The sequence below is a fragment of the Scyliorhinus torazame genome, chromosome 25 (assembly GCF_047496885.1).
Source record: "Scyliorhinus torazame isolate Kashiwa2021f chromosome 25, sScyTor2.1, whole genome shotgun sequence".
Classification (NCBI taxonomy): Eukaryota; Metazoa; Chordata; class Chondrichthyes; order Carcharhiniformes; family Scyliorhinidae; genus Scyliorhinus; species Scyliorhinus torazame.
Genome location: NC_092731.1, coordinates 32,371,868 through 32,398,090, shown reverse-complemented (window position 1 = coordinate 32,398,090; position 26,223 = coordinate 32,371,868). Strand labels below are relative to the sequence as shown.

Genomic DNA, 26,223 nt, shown 5'->3' with positions numbered 1-26,223 from the left:
GAGGCACAAATTACAAAAGTAGGGAGGTCATATTGGAGTTGTGTCGATCTTCGGTGATGATGTGGAGATGCCGGCGTTGGACTGGGTGAGCACAGTGAGAAGTCTTGACAACACCAGGTTAAAGTCCAACCGGTTTGTTTTGAATCGCGAGCTTTCGGAGCACTGCTCCTTCCTCAGGTGAGTGAAGAGATGGGTTCCACAACCACATGTATAAACAAAGTTAATTATGCAAGATGATACTTTGTATGCGAGTCTTTGCAGGTAATTAAGTCTTTACAGGTCCAGAGGGAGCGACTGGAGAGAGGGGGGCACAGCCAGCACACACACTCACACAGTCAGCACACACACTCACACAGTCAGCACACAATCACACACAGTCACAGACACAGCCAGCACACAGACTCACAGTCACAGACACAGCCAGCACACAGACTCACAGTCACAGACTCACAGCCAGCACACACACACACAGTCACAGACACACAGCCAGCACACACACACACAGTCACAGACACACAGCCAGCACACACACACACAGTCACAGACACACAGCCAGCACACACACACACAGTCACAGACACACAGCCAGCACACACACACACAGTCACAGATACACAGCCAGCACACACAGTCAGACATACAGCCAGCACACACGCTCACACAGTCACAGACACAGCCAGCACACAATCACCGACACACAGTCACCGACACAGTCACAGACTCACAGAGTCACAGCCAGCACACAGTCACAAACACACAGCCACAAACACACAGCCAGCACACAGACTCACAGTCACAGACTCACACATTCACAGCCAGCACACACACAGTCACAGACATACAGCCAGCACACAGACTCACAGTCACAGACACAGCCAGCACACAGTCACAGACACAGCCAGCACACAGTCACAGACACAGCCAGCACACAGACTCACAGTCACAGACTCACAGCCAGCACACACACACACAGTCACAGACACACAGCCAGCACACACACACACAGTCACAGACACACAGCCAGCACACACACACACAGTCACAGACACACAGCCAGCACACACACACAGTCACAGACACACAGCCAGCACACACACACACAGTCACAGACACACAGCCAGCACACACACACACAGTCACAGATACACAGCCAGCACACAGACTCACACACAGCCAACACACACACACACACAGTCACAGATACACAGCCAGCACACACAGTCAGACATACAGCCAGCACACACGCTCACACAGTCACAGACACAGCCAGCACACAATCACCGACACACAGTCACCGACACAGTCACAGACTCACAGAGTCACAGCTAGCACACACACGCACACAGTCACAAACACACAGCCAGCACACAGACTCACACAGTCACAGACTCACACATTCACAGCCAGCACACACACAGTCACAGACATACAGCCAGCCCACAGACTCACACACAGCCAGCACACAGACTCACACACAGCCAGCACACAGACTCACACACAGCCAGCACACAGACACACACAGTCACAGACACACAGCCAGCACACAGAGTGACACACACAGTCAGCACACAGACACACACAGTCACAGACACACAGCCAGCACACAGACTCTCACAGACACACAGCCAGCAGTCACACATAGTCACAGACACACATTCATATCACTTCAGTAAATGAGAATAAATATTAGACAGATTCCACACAGCCTCAAAACAAATGGTTTAATTTTCTCGAAGCGGCCAGAACACGAACCAGCTTCACTTCATACCAGACAGTGTTTGCAATGAAAGTGCGAATCATTCACTGCAGGACAGACTATATTGTGCATTGACGAACAGACCCTGTTCCCTGCACACCAATGTTGCGTCATTTCTGCATTTTCATTTTTAAACTGGAGTCCGTTTCACAGGCTTAAAGATGAAGGATTTCTCTTCGGGGAAATCAGTTTCAAGGACATTCCTCTCTATGACCAGGCAGACAGAAGGGCGAGGGAGCCATAAGACTGGGTGCAAATGTGCCACTCCCTGGTCCCAATGCAATTTTCTTGAGGGGAGGAAGAGCAGCCTGTGAGCTAATTGGGACCCTTCAGTTTATCAATGGCCTCTTCCAGCTCGCACTGCAATTTCCTCCACGTCTGGCTGCTTTAACTACTCTGGCTGGCATTAGGCAAACTCGCATGATCCCTCTTTCTGCAAGGTCCTCCCATCTTCCCATTACCCCTTTATCATGTCAACCCCGAGGCCTATCATTCCAGTCTGTCAGCCTGATCCCAGTGACATCCCCCCCCCCCTTCCGCATTTATCACTTGGAGGATGTCCAAGCCTCGACTGCCAAAGCAAATCTCCTTTGCCCAACTCAAATAAGACTTCTGAACAAGAGAGGTCAAAGGAAGTGCTTCAAAGACACCCTGAAGGGTTACCTGATGAAAAGCAACATCAACAGCAACGCGTGGGCGACCCGTGCTCAGAAGAGACCAACTTGGAGCAACCTCCTGATTGAAGGGACACGATTCTTCGAGGACACGCGACGGCAAGAGGAGGCCCAGAAGAGGAGCCTGAGAAAGGAATACCAGCGATCTACAGCCCAGGGACCGATCCCACATCCCGGAAACACCTGCCAGGTGTGCATCCGTTGATGTGGCTCAAGGACTGGCTTCATCAGCCAGGCAAGGACTCTCGGAACCTGTGAGCAGCAACACAGAGTTTCTCGGGTGGTAAATCGCACTCGTTAGTGAGTGATCGCTGAAGAAGAATTGGCTGCTCAAGGGCCTCAATAGGCCCAAGGAAGGAAAGATCACCCGGTGTCTCCATCACGCCCCCCCCCCCCCCCCTCATGTAAAATGGGAGACATGCCAGGATGTGCAGGTCGGTGGCAGGTAAGCCTTAAACCTGCTGGCAGGGGTGGTAACATTCCACCCAACCAAGGTGCTTTTAGCATTTGACTCATGGAGCTGAATGGGGCCAAGCAAAACACTATGAGGGGAGGAAACATAAAATGTCCGAAGGCACCTCACATTCGTATGATCAGGCAAATAACTGATTTTTAAAAAACCAAGGAGTAAGTAAAACCTGATATAAGAGATTGATTTGAGGGAGAGTTTGGGAAAGGAATTCCACAGCTGGGTTGAAGGTCTATAGCTGAAAGCATAGACGTCAATAGTGAAATGAAGGAAGCAACGGATACAGAAATGCAGAAGAGACCAGAATGAGAAATAATTGGTTAGAGTGGCCGAGAGGGGGGCAAGAGTCCTTATGGTGGGAAATTAAGCCGGAAAGAGCGAGGAAGCCTTGCTCTTGGAGACTAGAGGGCGACACATGATTCGGCCATCGGGTTGAAGTGATGAGATGGACAGTGAAGGGAGCATGACTGGGACACCATCATAAAGGTGAGAAGACCCACATTGATACCCTAATACTAAATAGTTATCTCTGTTCCTATGACTGAACTAGGTGCTATTTTTCTACAAGTTTCAAAGAAGCAGTTAGATTAAGACACTCAATCCCATCCCATTAGAAAGGGGAAGTGACGTCGGAGGTTATTGACGGAGAACCGCGTAAGTTATGCCGTATTGAACGGGGCGATATTTATTCCAATCGCTGTGCGGACACATGATCAAAATCAGTGCCCAGTGAGAACAGGAAGGCTTTTGGAGAATTCTCAAACAAGGCTGCTCTGTTCTGATGCAAGCCTTTCTTTACCCAGTGTCCGTACAACTTGAAAGCACAGCCGTCAATCACTTTACGGATTCCTTTGATAGCATAAGGGTCTCGGATAAGCACCTGCTTGGTGACCGGCTTTGCTCGACGATACTTGTAATAAATTCGGACGGAGGCCAGTACAGTCCAGATGATGGTCTAGAAAAGAGAATTCAGAATAAAGTCAATGCTCAAAATACCACATAAAACGTCTCTGTGCTGACTATCTCCTGTGTAAGGGTGTTTCCTGTTTATTCCCTCGTTTATCCTTTTATTTTTTTGCTGTTATCATTGTTGATCCATGGATGATTGATGGGCATGTGTCTTTAAGTCAAGCAGAGAGAGAGCAATTCAAAGTTTCTTAAAAAAAAAAATCTTGATTGGTATTTCAAATAAGTTACAGAATAAACAAGAAGAGAAAAACAGCTGGGTTTCACACCGAGTATTGTACAATAGGTTTGAACGGCCAGCCTCGGGGCCCCTCCCTGTCACCATAGCCGTGACTGGGGCTCTGACGCTGGATAATATTTATCTGTGTACAACAATGTTTGATTTTCAGAAGCCTGTCAGATTTCACTAGGGTCTCTGACACTCAGCAGTAGGAGTTCTTTCTCGTTTCCCCCCTTCTGTATCCCAGTGTGATTGGGGTCTCCCCCCACGTTTGTCTGGAGCCTTCATTCTGTTGGTGGTGGGGGGGGGGGGGGGGTCTTTAGGCCTGCTTGGGTCTGCTTGTTACTCCTGTTTGTCCCTCCAGTAGATCGCCCTCCTCCTCCTTCCTTCCCTATTCTCTCGCTCTCTTCTCCCCTTTTCTATAGCCCCCTCCCTCTTTTCCTCCTCACTCCCCCGGACTGGCCACTAGTTGCAAACAGGACCATGAATAAGCTTAAGCCCGGCGCAGGAGGAGGTGGAGTTGACTCTGTGCAGTGCCTTTATCCAGAGTCCTCCCCTTATCTTCGTGCTCAACTCCTCTCCTCACTTTCATCTGCTCTCGTCCAGTGGAGTCCTAACCTTTTCGATGAGCCTCCTGTATGTGTCACCACAATCGTCGTCGCCTAACCAGTCCAGCCCCACCATCGTGTCCAGGAGTGTATGTCTGGGTCTTTGAAGGGACGCTTTTGTCTCCTGTGAGGAGAGATTGAATAAACTGGGATTGTTCTCCCTGGAGAGACGGAGGCTGAGGTACGACCTGATAGAAGTTTGTAAAATTATGAGGGGTATAGATAGGGTGAACAGTTGGAGGCTTTTTCCCAGGGTGGAAATGACAATTACAAGGGGGCACAAGTTCAAGTTGAGGGGGGAAAGGTTCAGTGGAGATGTGCGGGGGGAGTTTTTTTACACAGAGGGTGGTGGTGGCCTGGAATGCACTGCCAAGCGAGGTGGTTGAGGCAGACACGTTAGCGACCTTTAAGACTTATCTGGATAGACACATGAACAGAGGGGGTATAGAAGGATACAAGCGTCTAGATAGGACGCGTGATCGGAGCAGGCTTGGAGGGGCCGAAGGGCCTGTTCCTGTGCTGTATTGTTCTTGGTTCTTTGATCTTGTGGAGAAAGTTACGCAGCTGCAGATATCTGAGCTCGTTCATTTTCGGGAGTTGGAGATTCTCTGTGAGCTCCCCCTGGGTCACCAGTCTGTCCCCAATGTACATGTCCTCTACTGTCAGCATTCCTCTCTTCTTCCACCCTTCTACTGTAGCCATGTAAAATGGCTGCAAAGGACCATGGGAATTGTGGTCAATTTGGGACACAGACAGGTAAACAGCCTCAGTGTATTGCGCAAAGAAACCAGACTTGGCTGAAACTTGTATCCATTAAGAGTCGATCACCATTTCCCCAGGATAATAGAGTTTGAATCAAGGAGTTACAACAGTAGCAGACTAACCGGCGCCACCCCTCTTATTTGGAAAGGCCTACGTGCCTGGGACAATGATAGCCAGGACCTGCCCAGCTATCGAGGTATCTGCCCCTAATTGGCTGAGATCGATAAGGGTGATCGAGAACCCTATCGATCCATTGGACCTGGAGTTAGGATTGGCCAAAAGGGCACGAAAGAGACGAAGGATAAAAGCCCTGCGCACTAGAGATCGGTCTCTTTTGGGCCGGCCTGTGTGTGACCAACTGCAGCAGAACAACCAAGTTCAAGGACCCGGGACCATCCTGAAGGACGAGCTCAGCTGAGACGAACCTGAAGACTTCCAAACCGACCACATGGACCTGGATAAAGGCCTTATCTCGCACAGTGCCAGTCACTCGAAGTTAAGTAAAGGTCATCTTAGTCATGAGGTGTAGTTCAGTACGGGGCCGCGTGTGTCATGGCATAGAGATACAAGTCTTGTGTTATTAATTAACTGTGTTTTTGAGCTAACATATTGGTTGTGTGGTCATTTGGTCGATATAAGAAACAGCTTGTGGTTCAACCCAAAGTAAAGAAGCCAGCATTACGCTCTCTACCCCCTCTTAATGCCCCCTCTTAAGATGCCCATTCACCAACCTGCCGATCTAAGGGTGATAACCAGAGGTTCAACTGCCAGTGCGAACAGGAGCAGGGATTGTGGGCACCACTATTTAAAGGGGGTCCCTGGTGAGGGTGTCAGTATTTAAAGGGGGTCCCCGGGGAGTGTGTCAGTATTTACACGGGGTTCCCGGCGAGAGTGTCAGTATATACTGGGGGTCCCCGGTGAGTGCGTCAGTATTAGAGGGGGTCCCCGGGGAGTGCGTCAGTATTAGAGGGGGTCCCCGGGGAGTGTGTAAGTATTTACAAAGGGTTCCCGGAGAGTGCGTCAGTATTTACAGGGGGTCCCCGGTGAGTGCGTCAGTATTTACAGGGGGTCCCCGGGGAGTGCGTCAGTATTTACAGGGGGTCCCCGGGGAGTGTGTCAGTATTTACAGTGGGTCCCCGGGGAGTGTGTCAGTATTTACAGGGGGTCCCCGGGGAGTGTGTCAGTATTTACAGGGGGTCCCCGGGGAGTGCGTCAGTATTTACAGGTGATCCCCGGGGAGTGCGTCAGTATTTACAGGGGATCCCCGGGGAGTGTCAGTATTTACAGGGGATCCCCGGGGAGTGTGTCAGTACTTACAGGGGATTTCCGGAGAGTGTCAGTATTTACAGGGGATCCCCGGGGAGTGAAAGTATTTGCAGGGGATCCCCGGGGAGTGTGTCAGTATTTACAGAGGGAATCCCCGGGGAATGTGTCAGTATTTACAGAGGGAATCCCCGGGGAGTGTGTCCGTATTTACAAGGGGTCCCCGGGGACTGTTTCAGTATTTACAGGTGATGCCCGGGGAGTGGGTCAGTATTTACAGGGGGGTCCCCATGGGAGGTGTCAGTATTTACAGGGGTCCCCCGGGAGTGTGTCAGTATTTACAGGGGGTCCCCAGAGAGTGTGAAAGTACTTACAGGAGGGTCCCCGGGGAGTGTGTCAGTATTTACAGGGGGTCCCCAGAGAGTGTGTCAGTATTTACAGGTGGTCCCGGGGAGTGTGTCAGTATTTCCAGGGGGGTCCCAGAGTGTGTCACTATTTCCAGGGGACACGGGGGAGTGTGTCAGTACTTACAGGGGGGTCCCCGGGGGAGTGTGTCAGTATTTACAAAGGGTCCCCGGGGAGTGTGTCAGTATTTACAAAGGGTCCCCGGGGAGTGTGTCAGTATTTACAGGGTGTCCCCGGAGAGTGTGTCAGTATTTACAGGGTGTCCCCGGAGAGTGTGTCAGTATTTACAGGGGGTCCCCGGAGAGTGTGTCAGTATTTACAGGGGATCCCCGGGGAGTGTGTCAGTATTTACAGAGGGAATCCCCGCGGATTCTCTGTGAGCTCCCCCTGGGTCACCAGTCTGTCCCCAATGTACATGTCCTCTACTGTCAGCGTTCCTCTCTTCTTCCACCCTTCTAAGGTAGACATGTAAAATGGCTGCAAAGGACCATGGGAATTGTGGTCAATTTGGGACACAGACAGGTAAACAGCCTCAGTGTATTGCGCAAAGAAACCAGACTTGGCTGAAACTTGTATCCATTAAGAGTCGATCACCATTTCCCCAGGATAATAGAGTTTGAATCAAGGAGTTACAACAGTAGCAGACTAACCGGCGCCACCCCTCTTATTTGGAAAGGCCTACGTGCCTGGGACAATGATAGCCAGGACCTGCCCAGCTATCGAGGTATCTGCCCCTAATTGGCTGAGATCGATAAGGGTGATCGAGAACCCTATCGATCCATTGGACCTGGAGTTAGGATTGGCCAAAAGGGCACGAAAGAGACGAAGGATAAAAGCCCTGCGCACTAGAGATCGGTCTCTTTTGGGCCGGCCTGTGTGTGACCAACTGCAGCAGAACAACCAAGTTCAAGGACCCGGGACCATCCTGAAGGACGAGCTCAGCTGAGACGAACCTGAAGACTTCCAAACCGACCACATGGACCTGGATAAAGGCCTTATCTCGCACAGTGCCAGTCACTCGAAGTTAAGTAAAGGTCATCTTAGTCATGAGGTGTAGTTCAGTACGGGGCCGCGTGTGTCATGGCATAGAGATACAAGTCTTGTGTTATTAATTAACTGTGTTTTTGAGCTAACATATTGGTTGTGTGGTCATTTGGTCGATATAAGAAACAGCTTGTGGTTCAACCCAAAGTAAAGAAGCCAGCATTACGCTCTCTACCCCCTCTTAATGCCCCCTCTTAAGATGCCCATTCACCAACCTGCCGATCTAAGGGTGATAACCAGAGGTTCAACTGCCAGTGCGAACAGGAGCAGGGATTGTGGGCACCACTATTTAAAGGGGGTCCCTGGTGAGGGTGTCAGTATTTAAAGGGGGTCCCCGGGGAGTGTGTCAGTATTTACACGGGGTTCCCGGCGAGAGTGTCAGTATATACTGGGGGTCCCCGGTGAGTGCGTCAGTATTAGAGGGGGTCCCCGGGGAGTGCGTCAGTATTAGAGGGGGTCCCCGGGGAGTGTGTAAGTATTTACAAAGGGTTCCCGGAGAGTGTGTCAGTATTTACAGGGGGTCCCCGGTGAGTGCGTCAGTATTTACAGGGGGTCCCCGGGGAGTGCGTCAGTATTTACAGGGGGTCCCCGGGGAGTGTGTCAGTATTTACAGGGGCTCCCCGGGGAGTGTGTCAGTATTTACAGGGGGTCCCCGGGGAGTGCGTCAGTATTTACAGGTGATCCCCGGGGAGTGCGTCAGTATTTACAGGAGATCCCCGGGGAGTGTCAGTATTTACAGGGGATCCCCGGGGAGTGTGTCAGTACTTACAGGGGATTTCCGGAGAGTGTCAGTATTTACAGGGGATCCCCGGGGAGTGAAAGTATTTGCAGGGGATCCCCGGGGAGTGTGTCAGTATTTACAGAGGGAATCCCCGGGGAATGTGTCAGTATTTACAGAGGGAATCCCCGGGGAGTGTGTCCGTATTTACAAGGGGTCCCCGGGGACTGTTTCAGTATTTACAGGTGATGCCCGGGGAGTGGGTCAGTATTTACAGGGGGGTCCCCATGGGAGGTGTCAGTATTTACAGGGGTCCCCCGGGAGTGTGTCAGTATTTACAGGGGGTCCCCAGAGAGTGTGAAAGTACTTACAGGAGGGTCCCCGGGGAGTGTGTCAGTATTTACAGGGGGTCCCCAGAGAGTGTGTCAGTATTTACAGGTGGTCCCGGGGAGTGTGTCAGTATTTCCAGGGGGGTCCCAGAGTGTGTCACTATTTCCAGGGGACACGGGGGAGTGTGTCAGTACTTACAGGGGGGTCCCCGGGGGAGTGTGTCAGTATTTACAGGGTGTCCCCGGAGAGTGTGTCAGTATTTACAGGGTGTCCCCGGAGAGTGTGTCAGTATTTACAGGGGGTCCCCGGAGAGTGTGTCAGTATTTACAGGGGATCCCCGGGGAGTGTGTCAGTATTTACAGAGGGAATCCCCGCGGAGTTTGTCATGTATTTACAGGGGATCCCCGGGGAGTGTGTCAGTATTTACAGGGGCTCCGAGGAATGTATCAGTATTTACAGGGGGGACCCCGGAGAGTGTGTCAGTATTTGCAGGGTGTCCCCGGGGAGTGTGTCAGTATTTACAGGGGGTCCCCGGGGAGTGTGTCAGTATTTACAGGGGGTCCCCGGAGAGTGTGTCAGTATTTACAGGGTGTCCCCGGGGAGTGTGTCAGTATTTGCAGGGGGTCCCCGGAGAGTGTGTCAGTATTTACAGGGGGTCCCCGGGGAGTGTATCACTATTTACAGGGGAGCCCGGGGAGTGTGTCAGTATTTACAGGGGGTCCCCGGGGAGTGTGTCAGTATTTACAGGGGGTCCCCGGGGAATGTGTCAGTATTTACAGGGGGTCCCCGGGAGGTGTGTCAGTATTTACAGGGGGTCCCCGGGGAGTGCGTCAGTATATACAGGGGGTCCCCGGGGAGTGTGTCAGTATTTACAGGGGGTCCCCGGAGAGTGTGTCAGTATTTACAGGGGATCCCCGGGGAGTGTGTCAGTATTTACAGAGGGAATCCCCGCGGAGTTTGTCATGTATTTACAGGGGATCCCCGGGGAGTGTGTCAGTATTTACAGGGGCTCCGAGGAATGTATCAGTATTTACAGGGGGGACCCCGGAGAGTGTGTCAGTATTTGCAGGGTGTCCCCGGGGAGTGTGTCAGTATTTACAGGGGGTCCCCGGGGAGTGTGTCAGTATTTACAGGGGGTCCCCGGAGAGTGTGTCAGTATTTACAGGGTGTCCCCGGGGAGTGTGTCAGTATTTGCAGGGGGTCCCCGGAGAGTGTGTCAGTATTTACAGGGGGTCCCCGGGGAGTGTATCACTATTTACAGGGGAGCCCGGGGAGTGTGTCAGTATTTACAGGGGGTCCCCGGGGAGTGTGTCAGTATTTACAGGGGGTCCCCGGGGAGTGTGTCAGTATTTACAGGGGGTCCCCGGGAGGTGTGTCAGTATTTACAGGGGGTCCCCGGGGAGTGCGTCAGTATATACAGGGGGTCCCCGGGGAGTGCGTCAGTATTAGAGGGGGTCCCCGGGGAGTGCGTCAGTATTTACAGGGGGTCCCCGGGGAGTGTCAGTATTTACAGTGGATCCCCGGGGAGTGTGTCAGTACTTACAGGGGATTTCCGGAGAGTGTCAGTATTTACAGGGGATCCCCGGGGAGTGAAAGTATTTGCAGGGGATCCCTGGGGAGTGTGTCAGTATTTACAGAGGGAATCCCCGGGGAATGTGTCAGTATTTACAGAGGGAATCCCCGGGGAGTGTGTCCGTATTTACAAGGGGTCCCCGGGGACTGTTTCAGTATTTACAGGTGATGCCCGGGGAGTGGGTCAGTATTTACAGGGGGGTCCCCATGGGGGGTGTCAGTATTTACAGGGGCCCCCAGGGAGTGTGTCAGTATTTACAGGGGGTTCCCAGAGAGTGTGACAGTACTTACAGGAGGGTCCCCGGGGAGTGTGTCAGTATTTACAGGGGGTCCCCGGAGAGTGTGTCAGTATTTACAGGTGGTCCCCGGGGAGTGTGTCAGTATTTACAGGGGGGTCCCAGAGTGTGTCAGTATTTCCAGGGGACACCGGGGAGTGTGTCAGTATTTACAGAGGGAATCCCCGCGGAGTGTGTCCGTATTTACAGGGGATCCCCGGGTAGTGTGTCAGTATTTACAGGGGGTTGGAGGAATGTATCAGTATTTACAGGGGGGTCCCCGGAGAGTGTGCCAGTATTTACAGGGGGTCCCCGGGGAGTGTGTCAGTATTTACAGGGGGTCCCCGGGGAGTGTGTCAGTATTTACAGGGGGTCCCCGGGAGTGTGTCAGCATTTACAGGGGGTCCCCGGGAAGTGTGTCAGTATTTACAGGGGGTCCCCAGGGAGTGTGTCAGCATTGAAAGGGGGTCCCCGGGGAGTGTGTCAGTATTTACAGGGGGTCCCCGGGGAGTGTGTCAGTATTTACAGTGGGTCCCCGGGGAGTGTGTCAGTATTTACAGGTGATCCCCGGGGAGTGTGTCAGTATTTACAGGGGGTCCCTGAGGAGTGTGTCAGTATTTACAGTTGATCCCCGGGAAGTGTTTAAGTATTTACAGAGGGTCCCCGGAGACAGTGTCAGTATTTACAGAGGGTACCCGGGGAGTGTGTCAGTATTTACAGGGAGTCCACGGGGGGTGTGTCAGTATTTACAGAGGGCCCCCGGGGAGTTTGTCAGTATTTACAGGGGGTCCCCGGGAAGTGCGTCAGTATTTCCAGGGGGTCCCCGCAGAGTGCGTCAGTATTTATAGGGGGTCCCCGGGGAGTGCGTCAGTATTTACAGGTGATCCCTGGGGAGTGTGTCAGTATTTACAGGGGATCCCCGGGGAGTGTCAGTATTTACAGGGGATCCCTGGGGTGTGTGTCCGTATTTACAGAGGGAATCCCTGCGGACTGTCCATATTTACAGGGGATCCCCGGGGGGACTGTTTCAGTATTTACAGGTGATGCCCGGGGAGTGGGTCAGTATTTACAGGGGGTTCCCAGAGAGTGTGTCAGTATTTACAGGTGGTCCCCGGGGAGTGTGTCAGTATTTCCAGGGGGGCCCCAGAGTGTGTCAGTATTTCCAGGGGATCCCGGGGAGTGTGTCAGTATTTACAGAGGGAATCCCCGCGGAGTGTGTCCATATTTACAGGGGATCCCCGGGTAGTGTGTCAGTATTTACAGGGGCATGGAGGAATGTATCAGTATTTACAGGGGGGTCCCCGGAGAGTGTGCCAGTATTTACAGGGGGTCCCCGGGGAGTGTGTCAGTATTTACAGGGGGTTCCCAGAGAGTGTGTCAGTATTTCAGGTGGTCCCCGGGGAGTGTGTCAGTATTTCCAGGGGGGCCCCAGAGTGTGTCAGTATTTCCAGGGGATACCGGGGAGTGTGTCAGTATTTACAGGGGGTCCACGGGGAGTGTGTCAGTATTGAAAGGGGGTCCCCGGGGAGTGTGTCAGTATTTACAGGGGGTCCCCAGGGAGTGTGTCAGTATTTACAGGGGGTCCCCGGGGAGTGCGTCAGTATTTACAGGAGGTCCCCGGGGAGTGTGTCAGTATTTACAGGGGGTCCCCGGGGAGTATGTCAGCATTGAAAGGGGGTCCCCGGGGAGTATGTCAGTATTTACAGGGGGTCCCCGGGGAGTGTGTCAGTATTTACAGTGGGTCCCCGGGGAGTGTGTCAGTATTTACAGGTGATCCCCGGGGAGTGTGTCAGTATTTACATGGGGTCCCCGAGGAGTGTGTCAGTATTTACAGGGGGTCCCCGGAGACAGTGTCAGTATTTACAGAGGGTATCCGGGGAGTGTTTCAGTATTTACAGGGAGTCCCCGGGGAGTGTGTCAGTATTTACAGGGGGGCCCCGGGGAGTGTGTCAGTATTTACAGGGGGGCCCCGGAGACAGTGTCAGTATTTACAGAGGGTATCCGGGGAGTGTTTCAGTATTTACAGGGAGTCCCCGGGGAGTGTGTCAGTATTTACAGGGGGGCCCCGGGGAGTGTGTCAGTATTTACAGGGTGTCCCCGGGGAGTGTGTCAGTATTTACAGGGTGTCCCCGGGGAGTCTGTCAGTATTTACTGCGGCTCCCCGTGGAGTGTGTCAGTATTTACAGGGGGTCCCCGGGGAGTGTGTCAGTATTTATAGGGGGTCCCCGGGGAGTGCGTCAGTATTTACAGGTGATCCCCGGGGAGTGCGTCAGTATTTACAGGGGATCCCCGGGGAGTGTCAGTATTTACAGTGGATCCCCGGGGAGTGTGTCAGTACTTACAGGGGATTTCCGGAGAGTGTCAGTATTTACAGGGGATCCCCGGGGAGTGAAAGTATTTGCAGGGGATCCCCGGGGAGTGTGTCAGTATTTACAGAGGGAATCCCCGGGGAATGTGTCAGTATTTACAGAGGGAATCCCCGGGGAGTGTGTCCGTATTTACAAGGGGTCCCCGGGGACTGTTTCAGTATTTACAGGTGATGCCCGGGGAGTGGGTCAGTATTTACAGGGGGGTCCCCATGGGAGGTGTCAGTACTTACAGGAGGGTCCCCGGGGAGTGTGTCAGTATTTCCAGGGGGGTCCCAGAGTGTGTCACTATTTCCAGGGGACACGGGGGAGTGTGTCAGTACTTACAGGGGGGTCCCCGGGGGAGTGTGTCAGTATTTACAGGGTGTCCCCGGAGAGTGTGTCAGTATTTACAGGGTGTCCCCGGAGAGTGTGTCAGTATTTACAGGGGGTCCCCGGAGAGTGTGTCAGTATTTACAGGGGATCCCCGGGGAGTGTGTCAGTATTTACAGAGGGAATCCCCGCGGAGTTTGTCATGTATTTACAGGGGATCCCCGGGGAGTGTGTCAGTATTTACAGGGGCTCCGAGGAATGTATCAGTATTTACAGGGGGGACCCCGGAGAGTGTGTCAGTATTTGCAGGGTGTCCCCGGGGAGTGTGTCAGTATTTACAGGGGGTCCCCGGGGAGTGTGTCAGTATTTACAGGGGGTCCCCGGAGAGTGTGTCAGTATTTACAGGGTGTCCCCGGGGAGTGTGTCAGTATTTGCAGGGGGTCCCCGGAGAGTGTGTCAGTATTTACAGGGGGTCCCCGGGGAGTGTATCACTATTTACAGGGGAGCCCGGGGAGTGTGTCAGTATTTACAGGGGGTCCCCGGGGAGTGTGTCAGTATTTACAGGGGGTCCCCGGGGAGTGTGTCAGTATTTACAGGGGGTCCCCGGGGGGTGTGTCAGTATTTACAGGGGGTCCCCGGGGAGTGCGTCAGTATATACAGGGGGTCCCCGGGGAGTGCGTCAGTATTAGAGGGGGTCCCCGGGGAGTGCGTCAGTATTTACAGGGGGTCCCCGGGGTGTGCGTCAGTATTTACAGGGGGTCCCCGGGGAGTGCGTCAGTATTTACAGGGATGTCCCCGGGGAGCGCGTCAGTATTTACAGGGGGTCCCCGGGGAGTGCGTCAGTATTTACAGGTGATCCCCGGGGAGTGTCAGTATTTACAGGGGATCCCTGGGGAGTGTGTCAGACCTTACAGGGGATTTCCGGAGAGTGTGTCAGTATTTACAGGGGATACCCGGGAAGTGTGTCCGTATTTACAGAGGGAATTCCTGCGGACTGTCCATATTTACAGGGGATCCCCGGGGAGTGTGTCAGTATTTACAGGGAATCTGCGGAGAATGTGTCAGTATTTACAGAGGGAACCCCCGCGGACTGTCTCCGTATTTACAGGGGGTCCCCGGGGACTGTTTCAGTATTTACAGGTGATGCCCGGGGAGTGGGTCAGTATTTACAGGGGGGTCCCCATGGGGGTTGTCAGTATTTACAGGGGCCCCCAGGGAGTGTGTCAGTATTTACAGGGGGTTCCCAGAGAGTGTGACAGTACTTACAGGAGGGTCCCCGGGGAGTGTGTCAGTATTTACAGGGGGTCCCCGGAGAGTGTGTCAGTATTTACAGGTGGTCCCCGGGGAGTGTGTCAGTATTTACAGGGGGGTCCCAGAGTGTGTCAGTATTTCCAGGGGACACCGGGGAGTGTGTCAGTATTTACAGAGGGAATCCCCGCGGAGCGTGTCCGTATTTACAGGGGATCCCCGGGTAGTGTGTCAGTATTTACAGGGGGTTGGAGGAATGTATCAGTATTTACAGGGGGGTCCCCGGAGAGTGTGCCAGTATTTACAGGGGGTCCCCGGGGAGTGTGTCAGTATTTACAGGGGGTCCCCGGGGAGTGTGTCAGTATTTACAGGGGGTCCCCGGGAGTGTGTCAGCATTTACAGGGGGTCCCCGGGGAGTGTGTCAGTATTTACAGGGGGTCCCCAGGGAGTGTGTCAGCATTGAAAGGGGGTCCCCGGGGAGTGTGTCAGTATTTACAGGGGGTCCCCGGGGAGTGTGTCAGTATTTACAGTGGGTCCCCGGGGAGTGTGTCAGTATTTACAGGGGGTCCCCGGGGAGTGTGTCAGTATTTACAGGTGATCCCCGGGGAGTGTGTCAGTATTTACAGGGGGTCCCTGAGGAGTGTGTCAGTATTTACAGTTGATCCCCGGGAAGTGTTTAAGTATTTACAGAGGGTCCCCGGAGACAGTGTCAGTATTTACAGAGGGTACCCGGGGAGTGTGTCAGTATTTACAGGGAGTCCACGGGGGGTGTGTCAGTATTTACAGAGGGCCCCCGGGGAGTTTGTCAGTATTTACAGGGGGTCCCCGGGAAGTGCGTCAGTATTTCCAGGGGGTCCCCGCAGAGTGCGTCAGTATTTATAGGGGGTCCCCGGGGAGTGCGTCAGTATTTACAGGTGATCCCCGGGGAGTGTGTCAGTATTTACAGGGGATCCCCGGGGAGTGTCAGTATTTACAGGGGATCCCTGGGGTGTGTGTCCGTATTTACAGAGGGAATCCCTGCGGACTGTCCATATTTACAGGGGATCCCCGGGGGGACTGTTTCAGTATTTACAGGTGATGCCCGGGGAGTGTGTCAGTATTTACAGGGGGTTCCCAGAGAGTGTGTCAGTATTTACAGGTGGTCCCCGGGGAGTGTGTCAGTATTTCCTGGGGGGCCCCAGAGTGTGTCAGTATTTCCAGGGGATACCGGGGAGTGTGTCAGTATTTACAGAGGGAATCCCCGCGGAGTGTGTCCATATTTACAGGGGATCCCCGGGTAGTGTGTCAGTATTTACAGGGGCATGGAGGAATGTATCAGTATTTACAGGGGGGTCCCCGGAGAGTCTGCCAGTATTTACAGGGGGTCCCCGGGGAGTGTGTCAGTATTTACAGGGGGTCCCCGGGGAGTGTGTCAGTATTTACAGGGGGTTCCCAGAGAGTGTGTCAGTATTTCAGGTGGTCCCCGGGGAGTGTGTCAGTATTTCCAGGGGGGCCCCAGAGTGTGTCAGTATTTCCAGGGGATACCGGGGAGTGTGTCAGTATTTACAGGGGGTCCACGGGGAGTGTGTCAGTATTGAAAGGGGGTCCCCGGGGAGTGTGTCAGTATTTACAGGGGGTCCCCAGGGAGTGTGTCAGTATTTACAGGGGGTCCCCGGGGAGTGTGTCAGTATTTACAGGAGGTCCCCGGGGAGTGTGTCAGTATTTACAGGGGGTCCCCGGGGAGTATGTCAGCATTGAAAGGGGGTCCCCGGGGAGTATGTCAGTATTTACAGGGGGTCCCCGGGGAGTGTGTCAGTATTTACAGTGGGTCCCCGGGGAGTGTGTCAGTATTTACAGGTGATCCCCGGGGAGTGTGTCAGTATTTACATGGGGTCCCCGAGGAGTGTGTCAGTATTTACAGGGGGTCCCCGGAGACAGTGTCAGTATTTACAGAGGGTATCCGGGGAGTGTTTCAGTATTTACAGGGAGTCCCCGGGGAGTGTGTCAGTATTTACAGGGGGGCCCCGGGGAGTGTGTCAGTATTTACAGGGGGGCCCCGGAGACAGTGTCAGTATTACCAGAGGGTATCCGGGGAGTGTTTCAGTATTTACAGGGAGTCCCCGGGGAGTGTGTCAGTATTTACAGGGGGGCCCCGGGGAGTGTGTCAGTATTTACAGGGTGTCCCCGGGGAGTGTGTCAGTATTTACGGGGTGTCCCCGGGGAGTGTGTCAGTATTTACAGGGTGTCCCCGGGGAGTCTGTCAGTATTTACTGCGGCTCCCCGTGGAGTGTGTCAGTATTTACAGGGGGTCCCGGGGAGTGTGTCAGTATTTACAGGGGGTCCCCGGGGAGTGTGTCATTATTTACAGGGGGTCCCGGGGAGAGTGTCAGTATTTACAGGGGGTACCCGGGGAGTGTGTCATTATTTACAGGGGGTCCCGGGGAGAGTGTCAGTATTTACAGGGGGTCCCCGGGGAGTGTGTCAGTATTTACAGCGGGACCCAGGGAGTGTGTCAGTATTTACAGGTGGTCCCCGGGGAGTGTGTCAGTATTTACAGGGGATCCCGGGGAGAGTGTCAGTATTTACAGGGGGTCCCCGGGGAGTGTGTCATTATTTACAGGGGGTCCCGGGGAGAGTGTCAGTATTTACAGGGGGTCCCCGGGGAGTGTGTCATTATTTACAGGGGGTCCCGGGGAGAGTGTCAGTATTTACAGCGGGACCCAGGGAGTGTGTCAGTATTTACAGGGGGTCCCCGGGGAGTGTGTCAGTATTTACAGGGTGTCCCGGGGAGTGTGTCAGTATTTACAGGGGGTCCCCGGGGAGTGTGTCAGTATTTACAGGGGGACCCGGGGAGTGTGTCAGTATTTACAGGGGGACCCGGGGAGTGTGTCAGTATTTACAGGGGATTCCCGGGGAGTGTGTCTGTATTTACAGGGGGTCCCCGGGGAGAGTGTCAGTATTTACAGGGGGTCCCCGGGGAGTGTGTCAGTATTGACAGGGGGTCCCCGGGGAGTGTGTCAGTATTTACAGGGGGTCCCCAGGGAGTGTGTCAGTATTTACAGGGGGTCCCCGGGGAGTGTGTCAGTATTTACAGGAGGTCCCCGGGGAGTGTGTCAGTATTTACAGGGGGTCCCCGGGGAGTATGTCAGCATTGAAAGGGGGTCCCCGGGGAGTATGTCAGTATTTACAAGGGGTCCCCGGGGAGTGTGTCAGTATTTACAGTGGGTCCCCGGGGAGTGTGTCAGTATTTACAGGTGATCCCCGGGGAGTGTGTCAGTATTTACAGGGGGTCCCCGAGGAGTGTGTCAGTATTTACAGGGGGTCTCCGGAGACAGTGTCAGTATTTACAGAGGGTATCCGGGGAGTGTTTCAGTATTTACAGGGAGTCCCCGGGGAGTGTGTCAGTATTTACAGGGGGGCCCCGGGGAGTGTGTCAGTATTTACAGGGGGCCCCCGGAGACAGTGTCAGTATTTACAGAGGGTATCCGGGGAGTGTTTCAGTATTTACAGGGAGTCCCCGGGGAGTGTGTCAGTATTTACAGGGGGGCCCCGGGGAGTGTGTCAGTATTTACAGGGTGTCCCCGGGGAGTGTGTAAGTATTTACAGGGTGTCCCTGAGGAGTCTGTCAGTATTTACTGCGGCTCCCCGTGGAGTGTGTCAGTATTTACAGGGGGTCCCGGGGAGTGTGTCAGTATTTACAGGGGGTCCCCGGGGAGTGTGTCATTATTTACAGGGGGTCCCGGGGAGAGTGTCAGTATTTACAGGGGGTACCCGGAGAGTGTGTCATTATTTACAGGGGGTCCCGGGGAGAGTGTCAGTATTTACAGGGGGTCCCCGGGGAGTGTGTCAGTATTTACAGCGGGACCCAGGGAGTGTGTCAGTATTTACAGGTGGTCCCCGGGGAGTGTGTCAGTATTTACAGGGGGTCCCGGGGAGAGTGTCAGTATTTACAGGGGGTCCCCGGGGAGTGTGTCATTATTTACAGGGGGTCCCGGGGAGAGTGTCAGTATTTACAGAGGGTCCCCGGGGAGTGTGTCAGTATTTACAGGGGGACCCGGGGAGTGTGTCAGTATTTACAGGGGGACCCGGGGAGTGTGTCAGTATTTACAGGGGATTCCCGGGGAGTGTGTCTGTATTTACAGGGGGTCCCCGGGGAGAGTGTCAGTATTTACAGGGGGTCCCCGGGGAGTGTGTCAGTATTGACAGGGGGTCCCCGGGGAGTGTGTCAGTATTTACAGGGGGACCCAGGGAGTGTGTCAGTATTTACAGGGGGTCCCGGGGAGACGTGTCAGTATTTACAGGTGGTCCCCGGGGAGTGTGTCAGTATTTACAGGGGGTCCCCGGGGAGTGTGTCAGTATTTACAGTGGGTCCCCTGGGAGTGTGTCAGTATTTACAGGGTGTCCCGGGGAGAGTGTCAGTATTTACAGGGGGTTCCCAGGGAGTGTGTCAGTATTTACAGCGGGTCCCTGGGGAGTGTGTCAGTATTTACAGGGGGTCCCCGGGGAGTGTGTCAGTATTTACAGGGGGTCCCCTGGGAGTGTGCCAGTATTTACAGGGAGTCCCCGGGGAGTGTGTCAGTACTTACAGGGGGTCCCTGGGGGAGTGTGTCAGTATTTACAGCGGGTCCCCAGGGAGTGTGTCAGTATTTACAGGAGGTCCCGGGGAGTCTGTCTGTATTTACAGTTGGTCCCCGGGGAGTGTGTCAGTATTTACAGGGGGTCCCTGGGGGAGTGTGTCAGTATTTACAGTGGGTCCCCGGGGAGTGTGTCAGTAATTACAGGGGATTCCCGGGGAGTGTGTCTGTATTTACAGTGGGTCCCCGGGGAGTGTGTTAGTATTTACAGGGGGTCCCCGGGGAGTGTGTCAGTATTTACAGGGGGTCCTGGGGAGAGTGTCAGTATTTACAGGGGATTCCCGGGGAGTGTGTCAGTATTTACAGGGGTCCCCGGGGTGTGTGTCAGTATTTACAGGATGTCCCGGGGAGAGTGTCAGTATTTACAGGTGGTCCCCGGGGAGTGTGTCAGTATTTAAAAAGGGTCCCCGGGGAGTGTGTCAGTATTTACAGGGGATTCCCGGGGAGAGTGTCAGTATTTACAGGGGGTCCCCGGGGAGTGTGTCAGTATTTACAGTGGGTCCCCGGGGAGTATGTCAGTCTTTACATTGGGTCCCCGGGGAGTGTGTCAGTATTTACAGGGGGTCCCCGGGGAGTGTGTCAGTATTTACAGGGGGACCCAGGGAGTGTGTCAGTATTTACAGGGGGTCCCCGGGGAGTGTGTCATTATTTACAGGGGGTCCCAGGGAGAGTGTCACTATTTGCAGGGGGTCCCCGGGGAGTGTGTCAGTATTTACATGGGGACCCAGGGAGTGTGTCAGTATTTTCAGGGGGTCCCCGGGGAGTGTGTAAGTATTTACAGGGGCACCCAGGGAGTGTGTCAGTGTTTACAGGTGGTCCCCGGGGAGTGTGTCAGTATTTACAGCGGGTCCCCGGGGAGTGTGTCAGTATTTACAGGGGGACCCAGGGAGTGTGTCAGTATTTACAGGGGGTCCCCGTGGAGTGTGTCAGTATTTACAGGGGCTCCCCGGGGAGTGTGTCAGTATTTACAGGTGGTCCCCGGGGAGTGTGTCAGTATTTACAGGGGGTCCCGGGGAGAGTGTCAGTATTTACAGGTTGTCCCCGGGGAGTGTGTCAGTATTTACAGCGGGTCCCTGGGGAGTGTGTCAGTATTTACAGGGGGTCCCCGGGGAGTGTGTCAGTATTTACAGTGGGTCCCCTTGGAGTGTGTCAGTATTTACAGGGGGTCCCGGGGAGAGTGTCAGTATTTACAGGGGGTCCCCGGGGAGTCTGTCTGTATTTACAGTGGGTCCACGGGGAGTGTGTCAGTATTTACAGGGGATTCCCGGTGAGTGTGTCTGTATTTACAGTGGATCCCCGGGGAGTGCGTCAGTATTTACAGGGGGTCCCCGGGGAGTGTGTCAGTATTTACAGGGGGTCCCGGGGAGAGTGTCAGTATTTACAGGGGATTCCCGGGGAGTGTGTCTGTATTTACAGTGGGTCCCCGGGGAGTGTGTCAGTATTTACAGGGGGTCCCCGGGGTGTGTGTCAGTATTTACAGGATGTCCCGGGGAGAGTGTCAGTATTTACAGGTGGTCCCCGGGGAGTGTGTCAGTATTTACAGGGGGTCCCCGGGGAGTGTGTCAGTATTTACAGGGGATTCCCGGGGAGAGTGTCAGTATTTACAGGGGGTCCCCGGGGAGTGTGTCAGTATTTACAGTGGGTCCCCGGGGATTGTGTCAGTATTTACAGTGGGTCCCCGGGGAGTGTGTCAGTATTTACAGGGGATTCCCGGGGAGTGTGTCAGTATTTACAGGGGGTCCCGGGGAGTGTCAGTATTTACAGTGGGTCCCCGGGGAGTGTGTCAGTATTTACAGGGGGTCCCGGGGAGTGTCAGTATTTACAGTGGGTCCCCGGGGAGTGTGTCAGTATTTACAGGGGGTCCCGGGGAGTGTCAGTATTTACAGGGTGTCCCCGGGGAGTGTGTCAGTATTTACAGGGGGTCCCGGGGAGTGTGAGTATTTACAGTGGGTCCCCGGGGAGTGTGTCAGTATTTACAGGGGATACCGGGGAGAGTGTCAGTATTTACAGGGGATACCGGGGAGAGTGTCAGTATTTACAGGGGATACCGGGGAGAGTGTCAGTATTTACAGGGGATACCGGGGAGTGTGTCAGTATTTACAGGGGATACCGGGGAGAGTGTCAGTATTTACAGGGGATACCGGGGAGTGTGTCAGTATTTACAGGGGATACCGGGGAGAGTGTCAGTATTTACAGGGGATACCGGGGAGTGTGTCAGTATTTACAGGGGATACCGGGGAGAGTGTCAGTATTTACAGGGGATACCGGGGAGAGTGTCAGTATTTACAGGGGATACCGGGGAGTGTGTCAGTATTTACAGGGGATACCGGGGTTTATTGCCCAGGTGAGTGTCAGAACAGTTTCATTTACTGTCTCTGTCTGGACTGCTCTTTAACTTCCAAACAGGGTCTCTTTTCTGGGGGGTCTCTGGAGGGGTCTCCTTTTTCATGAAGCCTCTGGAGCAGGTTTATTTATTTAGGGGGGTCTCTGGGTGGGGCAGTGGCAGGGTTTCTGGTGGGGGTGAGGTGGGCAGGTCTTGCATTGTGGGGGATGGGGGTTGCCTTGGGTGGACTTTCGTCGACCGCGATGCCCACCACATCAGGCCACACCCGTCCTCGCCACCCCAGCCCAGATGAATCATGCGGGCACGGAGAATATGGTGCCTGGCCCATTAAATAGATGCAAAGATGTTGTTAAGACCCATTTGTATCCTCCTGTTGCGACCCTCGACCCCGTGCCAGTGGGGCTGGAGCATCGGAAATGGATTGGCGTCCGGCAGCGATCCCATTTTCTCCCTGACACTGGATTCCCTGCTGCGTCAGGAACTCCTGACCCTCCAAAGCCTGTCCACCATCTACAAGGCACAAGTCAGGAGTGTGATGGAATCCTCTCCACTTGCCTGGATGAGCGCAGCTCCAACAACACTCAAGAAGCTCCACACCATCCAGGACAAAGCAGCCCCGCTTGATTGCTCCACCTTCCACAAACATCAAACCCTCCACCACTGACGCACAGTGGCAGCCGTGTGTACCGTCTAGAAGATGCACTGCAGGAATTCACCAAGGTTCCTTGGGCAACACCTTCCAAACCCACGACCGCTACCATCTAGAAGGATAAGAGCAGCAGATACCTGGGAACCCCACCACCTGGAGGTTCCCCTCCAAGTCCAAAGCAATATATCGTTCCTTCACTGTCGCTGGGTCAAAATCCTGGAACACCCTCCTCAACAGCACAGTGGATGTACCTACACCACAGGGTCTGCAGCTCACTATCCACATTCTCAAGGGCAACTAGGGATGGGCAGCAAATGCAGGCCTAGCCAGCGACGCCCACAGTATAACTTTGCTTCCAAAGGGAGAGAAAGACAGTGCTGCGAATTGACATTATTGGAGCCGCTTGCCGATGTGGGGGTTCAGTGAACAGGTGTGTTTGTGTTGCCTGCTCGTTGGGAAGCTTTCTGCGGGCAGTCAGCGGTCAGTTTGCAAAGTTGGAACATCACCATGAATGGGTTAATTGTACATCATAATCGCAGTGGTAATTCTCAGTGTGTCTAATTTAACCCTCCGTCGCTATTTTGAGAAAGATCAGGATTGTTTCTCTCTGTGACTCGGCTGATCTGAATTCCTCGAGCAATATTATGAAAATAGATTATTCAATCATTTATCTGTGTGTTTGTAGGAGTTTTCTTTGCACAAATTCCCTCCACATGTTGTACATTTACAACAGTCCTTACACATCATATGTATTCAATTTTGTTGGAAAACACTTTGGGTTAACCTCCGCGAGTTAAAGGGTTATCGAGACACAAATTTGCTTCTTCCTAGTTTCAGGAGCTTGAGGTGTGGGCATTGCTCTTCTGCCAATTATTTCTCAACCTTTACCTTGAATTTCCGTAAAGGAGTGAAATGGCGAACCTCCTCCACCAGGTACTGTTGGAAGAAAGGGTGTGCCAGGGCCTGATCCGCTGTGAATCGGTCCTCCGGTTTCACTATCAACAGGTGGGAGATCTGCTCATTGCAAAAACAAATGGAAAAATCATCAGATCACCAGCATAGCAGCAACCTCGCTGCAATGTCGAAATCCCCTCTCTGGACTCCACTCTCTGTCTGAAATCTATTTCAGTCACGTCAATTAGACTTTGCCTTATTCTCTCACAGGACTGATGCTCTCGACTCGGGTCCTGGTCTGCCCAATATCCTCGAGATGCTGTCAAGTTGAGGATGTGCAAACAGTTGCAATACACCTCGTGGCCTCACTCTGTGTAGCGCACAAAGACTCACGAGAGACGAATAGAGATGAAGTCGATGAGGCTTTATTAAGCGTGACTTGTTCCCCGCAGTTCAGCAACAGACTGGCCTGCGGGGGAGAACTCCTGGTTCTTATACTCCGCCTTCAGGGCGGAGCTAGAGATCAACAGCCAACCAGGACCCGGGATCTGTCAGCCAATGACATCACGGCTTCACAGTCCCACATGACCCCTAATGCATACTACCACACTCTGCAACCCGCTCACCGCCCCCCCCCCCCCCCAACCCCGGGACCCCACACTGACCCCTGTTTTCTGACATCACCCTTCACGGGAACAAATCAAAGCTCTGCTGGACCTCCCTCTACCTTTCAATGAACAAAGAAAGCTGCAGCACCGGAACAGGCCCTTCGGTCCAAGCCTGCGCCGACCATGCTGTCCGTCGAACCTAAAACTTTCTACACTTCCGGGGTCCGTATCCCTCTATTCCCGTCCTATCTATGTATTTGTCAAGATGCCCCTTAAACGTCGCTATCGTCCCTGCTTCCACCACCTCCTCCGGCAGCGAGTTCCAGGCACCCACTGCCCTCTGTGCCCCTCGCATCTTAAACTGATGTCCCGAGTAATTGACCCCTCTACCCTGGGTAAAAGTCTCTGACTATCCACTCTGTCCAGGCCCCTCATAACCTTGTCGACTTCTACCAGGTCGTTCTTCAACCTCCGTCGTTCCAGTGAGAACAAACCGAGTTTATCCAACCTCTCCTCATAGCTAATACCCTCCATACCAGGCAACATCCTGGTAAACCCCTTCTCTTCACCTAAGTCTCCAACCGATCTAAATCCTGCTGTATCCTCTGGCAGTCCTCACTGTCCACAATTCCACCAACCTTTGTGTTATCTACAAACTTACTAATCAGACAAGCTACATTTTCCTCCAAATCATTTATATATACTATGAACAGCAAAGGTCCCAGCACTGATCCCTGTGGAACACCACTAGTCACAGCCCTCCAATCAGAAAAGCACCCTTCCACTGCTACCCTCTGTCTTCTATGACTGATTCAGTTCTGTATCCATCTTGCCAGCTCACCTCTGATCCAGTACCTTTTGTACCAGTCTGCCATGAGGGACCTTGTCAAAGGCCTTACTGAAGTCCATGTAGCCAACATCCACTGCCCTCCCCTCATCAATCATCTTCGTCACTTCCTTCAGAAACTCGATCAAGTTTTTTTTTCTTTTTCTTTTTAAAAATAAATTTAGAGTACCCAATTCATTTTTCCAATTCAGGGACAACTTAGTGTGGCCAATCCACCTACCCTACACATCTTTTGGGTTGTGGGGCGAAACCCACTCAAACACGGGGAGAATGTGCAAACTCCACACGGACAGTGACCCAGGGCCGGGATCGAACCCGGGTCCTCAGCGCCGTGAGGCAGCAGTGCTAACCACTGTGCCACCGTGCTGCCCAACGCGATTAAGTTAGTGAGACACAACCTCCCCTTCACAAAACCGTGCTGCCTCTCACTAATACGACCCCTTGCTTCCAAATGGGAGTAGATCCTGTCTCGAAGAATTCTCTCCAGTAATTTCCCTACCACTGACGTAAGGCTCACCGGCCTGTAGTTACCTGGACTAGCCTTGCTACTCTTCTTAAACATAGGAACAACATTGGCTATTCTCTGGTCCTCTGGGACCTCACCTGCAGCCAGTGAGGATCCAAAGATTTCTGTCAAGGCCTCAGCAATTTCCTCCCTTGCCTCCCTCCGTATTCTGGTGTAGATCCCATCAGGCCCTGGAGACTGATGCAAAATACTCAATTAGTACCTCGCCCATTTCCTCTCTCTCCAGGGATAGATTCCCTCCCCTGTCCTTGAGTGGACCAATCTAGGCAGGGCCTAGACGGCGGAAGGACCGATCCTCGTGTACGGTGCACTGGTGGGAGGGAGGGTGGGACTGGTGGCTGGTGTGTGCGTGGGGATCCGGCGGGCGCCAGGTCTCGTAGGGAGACCGTGTCTTGTCAGCCATCAGGGAACGCCACGTAGGCGTACTGGGGGTTAGCGTGGAGAAGATGGACCCTCTCAACCAACGGGTCTGACTTGTGCGCACGCACATGTTTTCGGAGCAGGTTGGGTCCGAGAGCTGCCAGCCAGGTCGGGAGCTGCCAGCCAGGTCGGGAGCGAGGTCCTGGGGAAGACAAGGAGATGTTCGTGAGGTGTTTGGTTGGTCGTGGTAAAAAGCAGTGACCAGATGGAGTGGCGGGCATCCGGGAGGACTTCCTGCCAGCGGGAGACTGGGAGATTCCTGGACTGTAGGGCCAGTAGGACGGTCTTCCAGACCGTTCCGTTCTCCCTCTCTACCTGTCCGTTACCCTGGGGT

General features: G+C 53.6%; 1 protein-coding gene across 2 annotated transcripts in view; it reads right to left on the bottom strand.

Moving 5' to 3' along the window:
* Window positions 1-1,702: 1,702 nt before the first annotated feature.
* LOC140402461 (phosphorylase b kinase gamma catalytic chain, skeletal muscle/heart isoform-like) overlaps window positions 1,703-26,223 on the bottom strand; it is a 144,485-nt gene continuing 119,964 nt past the window's right edge. Inside the window, exons 9-11 of one of the 2 annotated variants that reach the window (XM_072490270.1) lie at window positions 25,547-25,646; window positions 23,483-23,608; window positions 3,589-3,854 (exon numbers count right to left, since the gene is read on the bottom strand). In XM_072490270.1, the coding sequence (XP_072346371.1) occupies window positions 3,739-3,854; window positions 23,483-23,608; window positions 25,547-25,646 (342 nt within the window). In that variant the 3' untranslated portion in view covers window positions 3,589-3,738. Of the gene's footprint in view, window positions 3,855-23,482; window positions 23,609-25,546; window positions 25,647-26,223 lie in introns of both variants that reach the window. The other variant, XM_072490269.1, reaches the window with a different exon arrangement.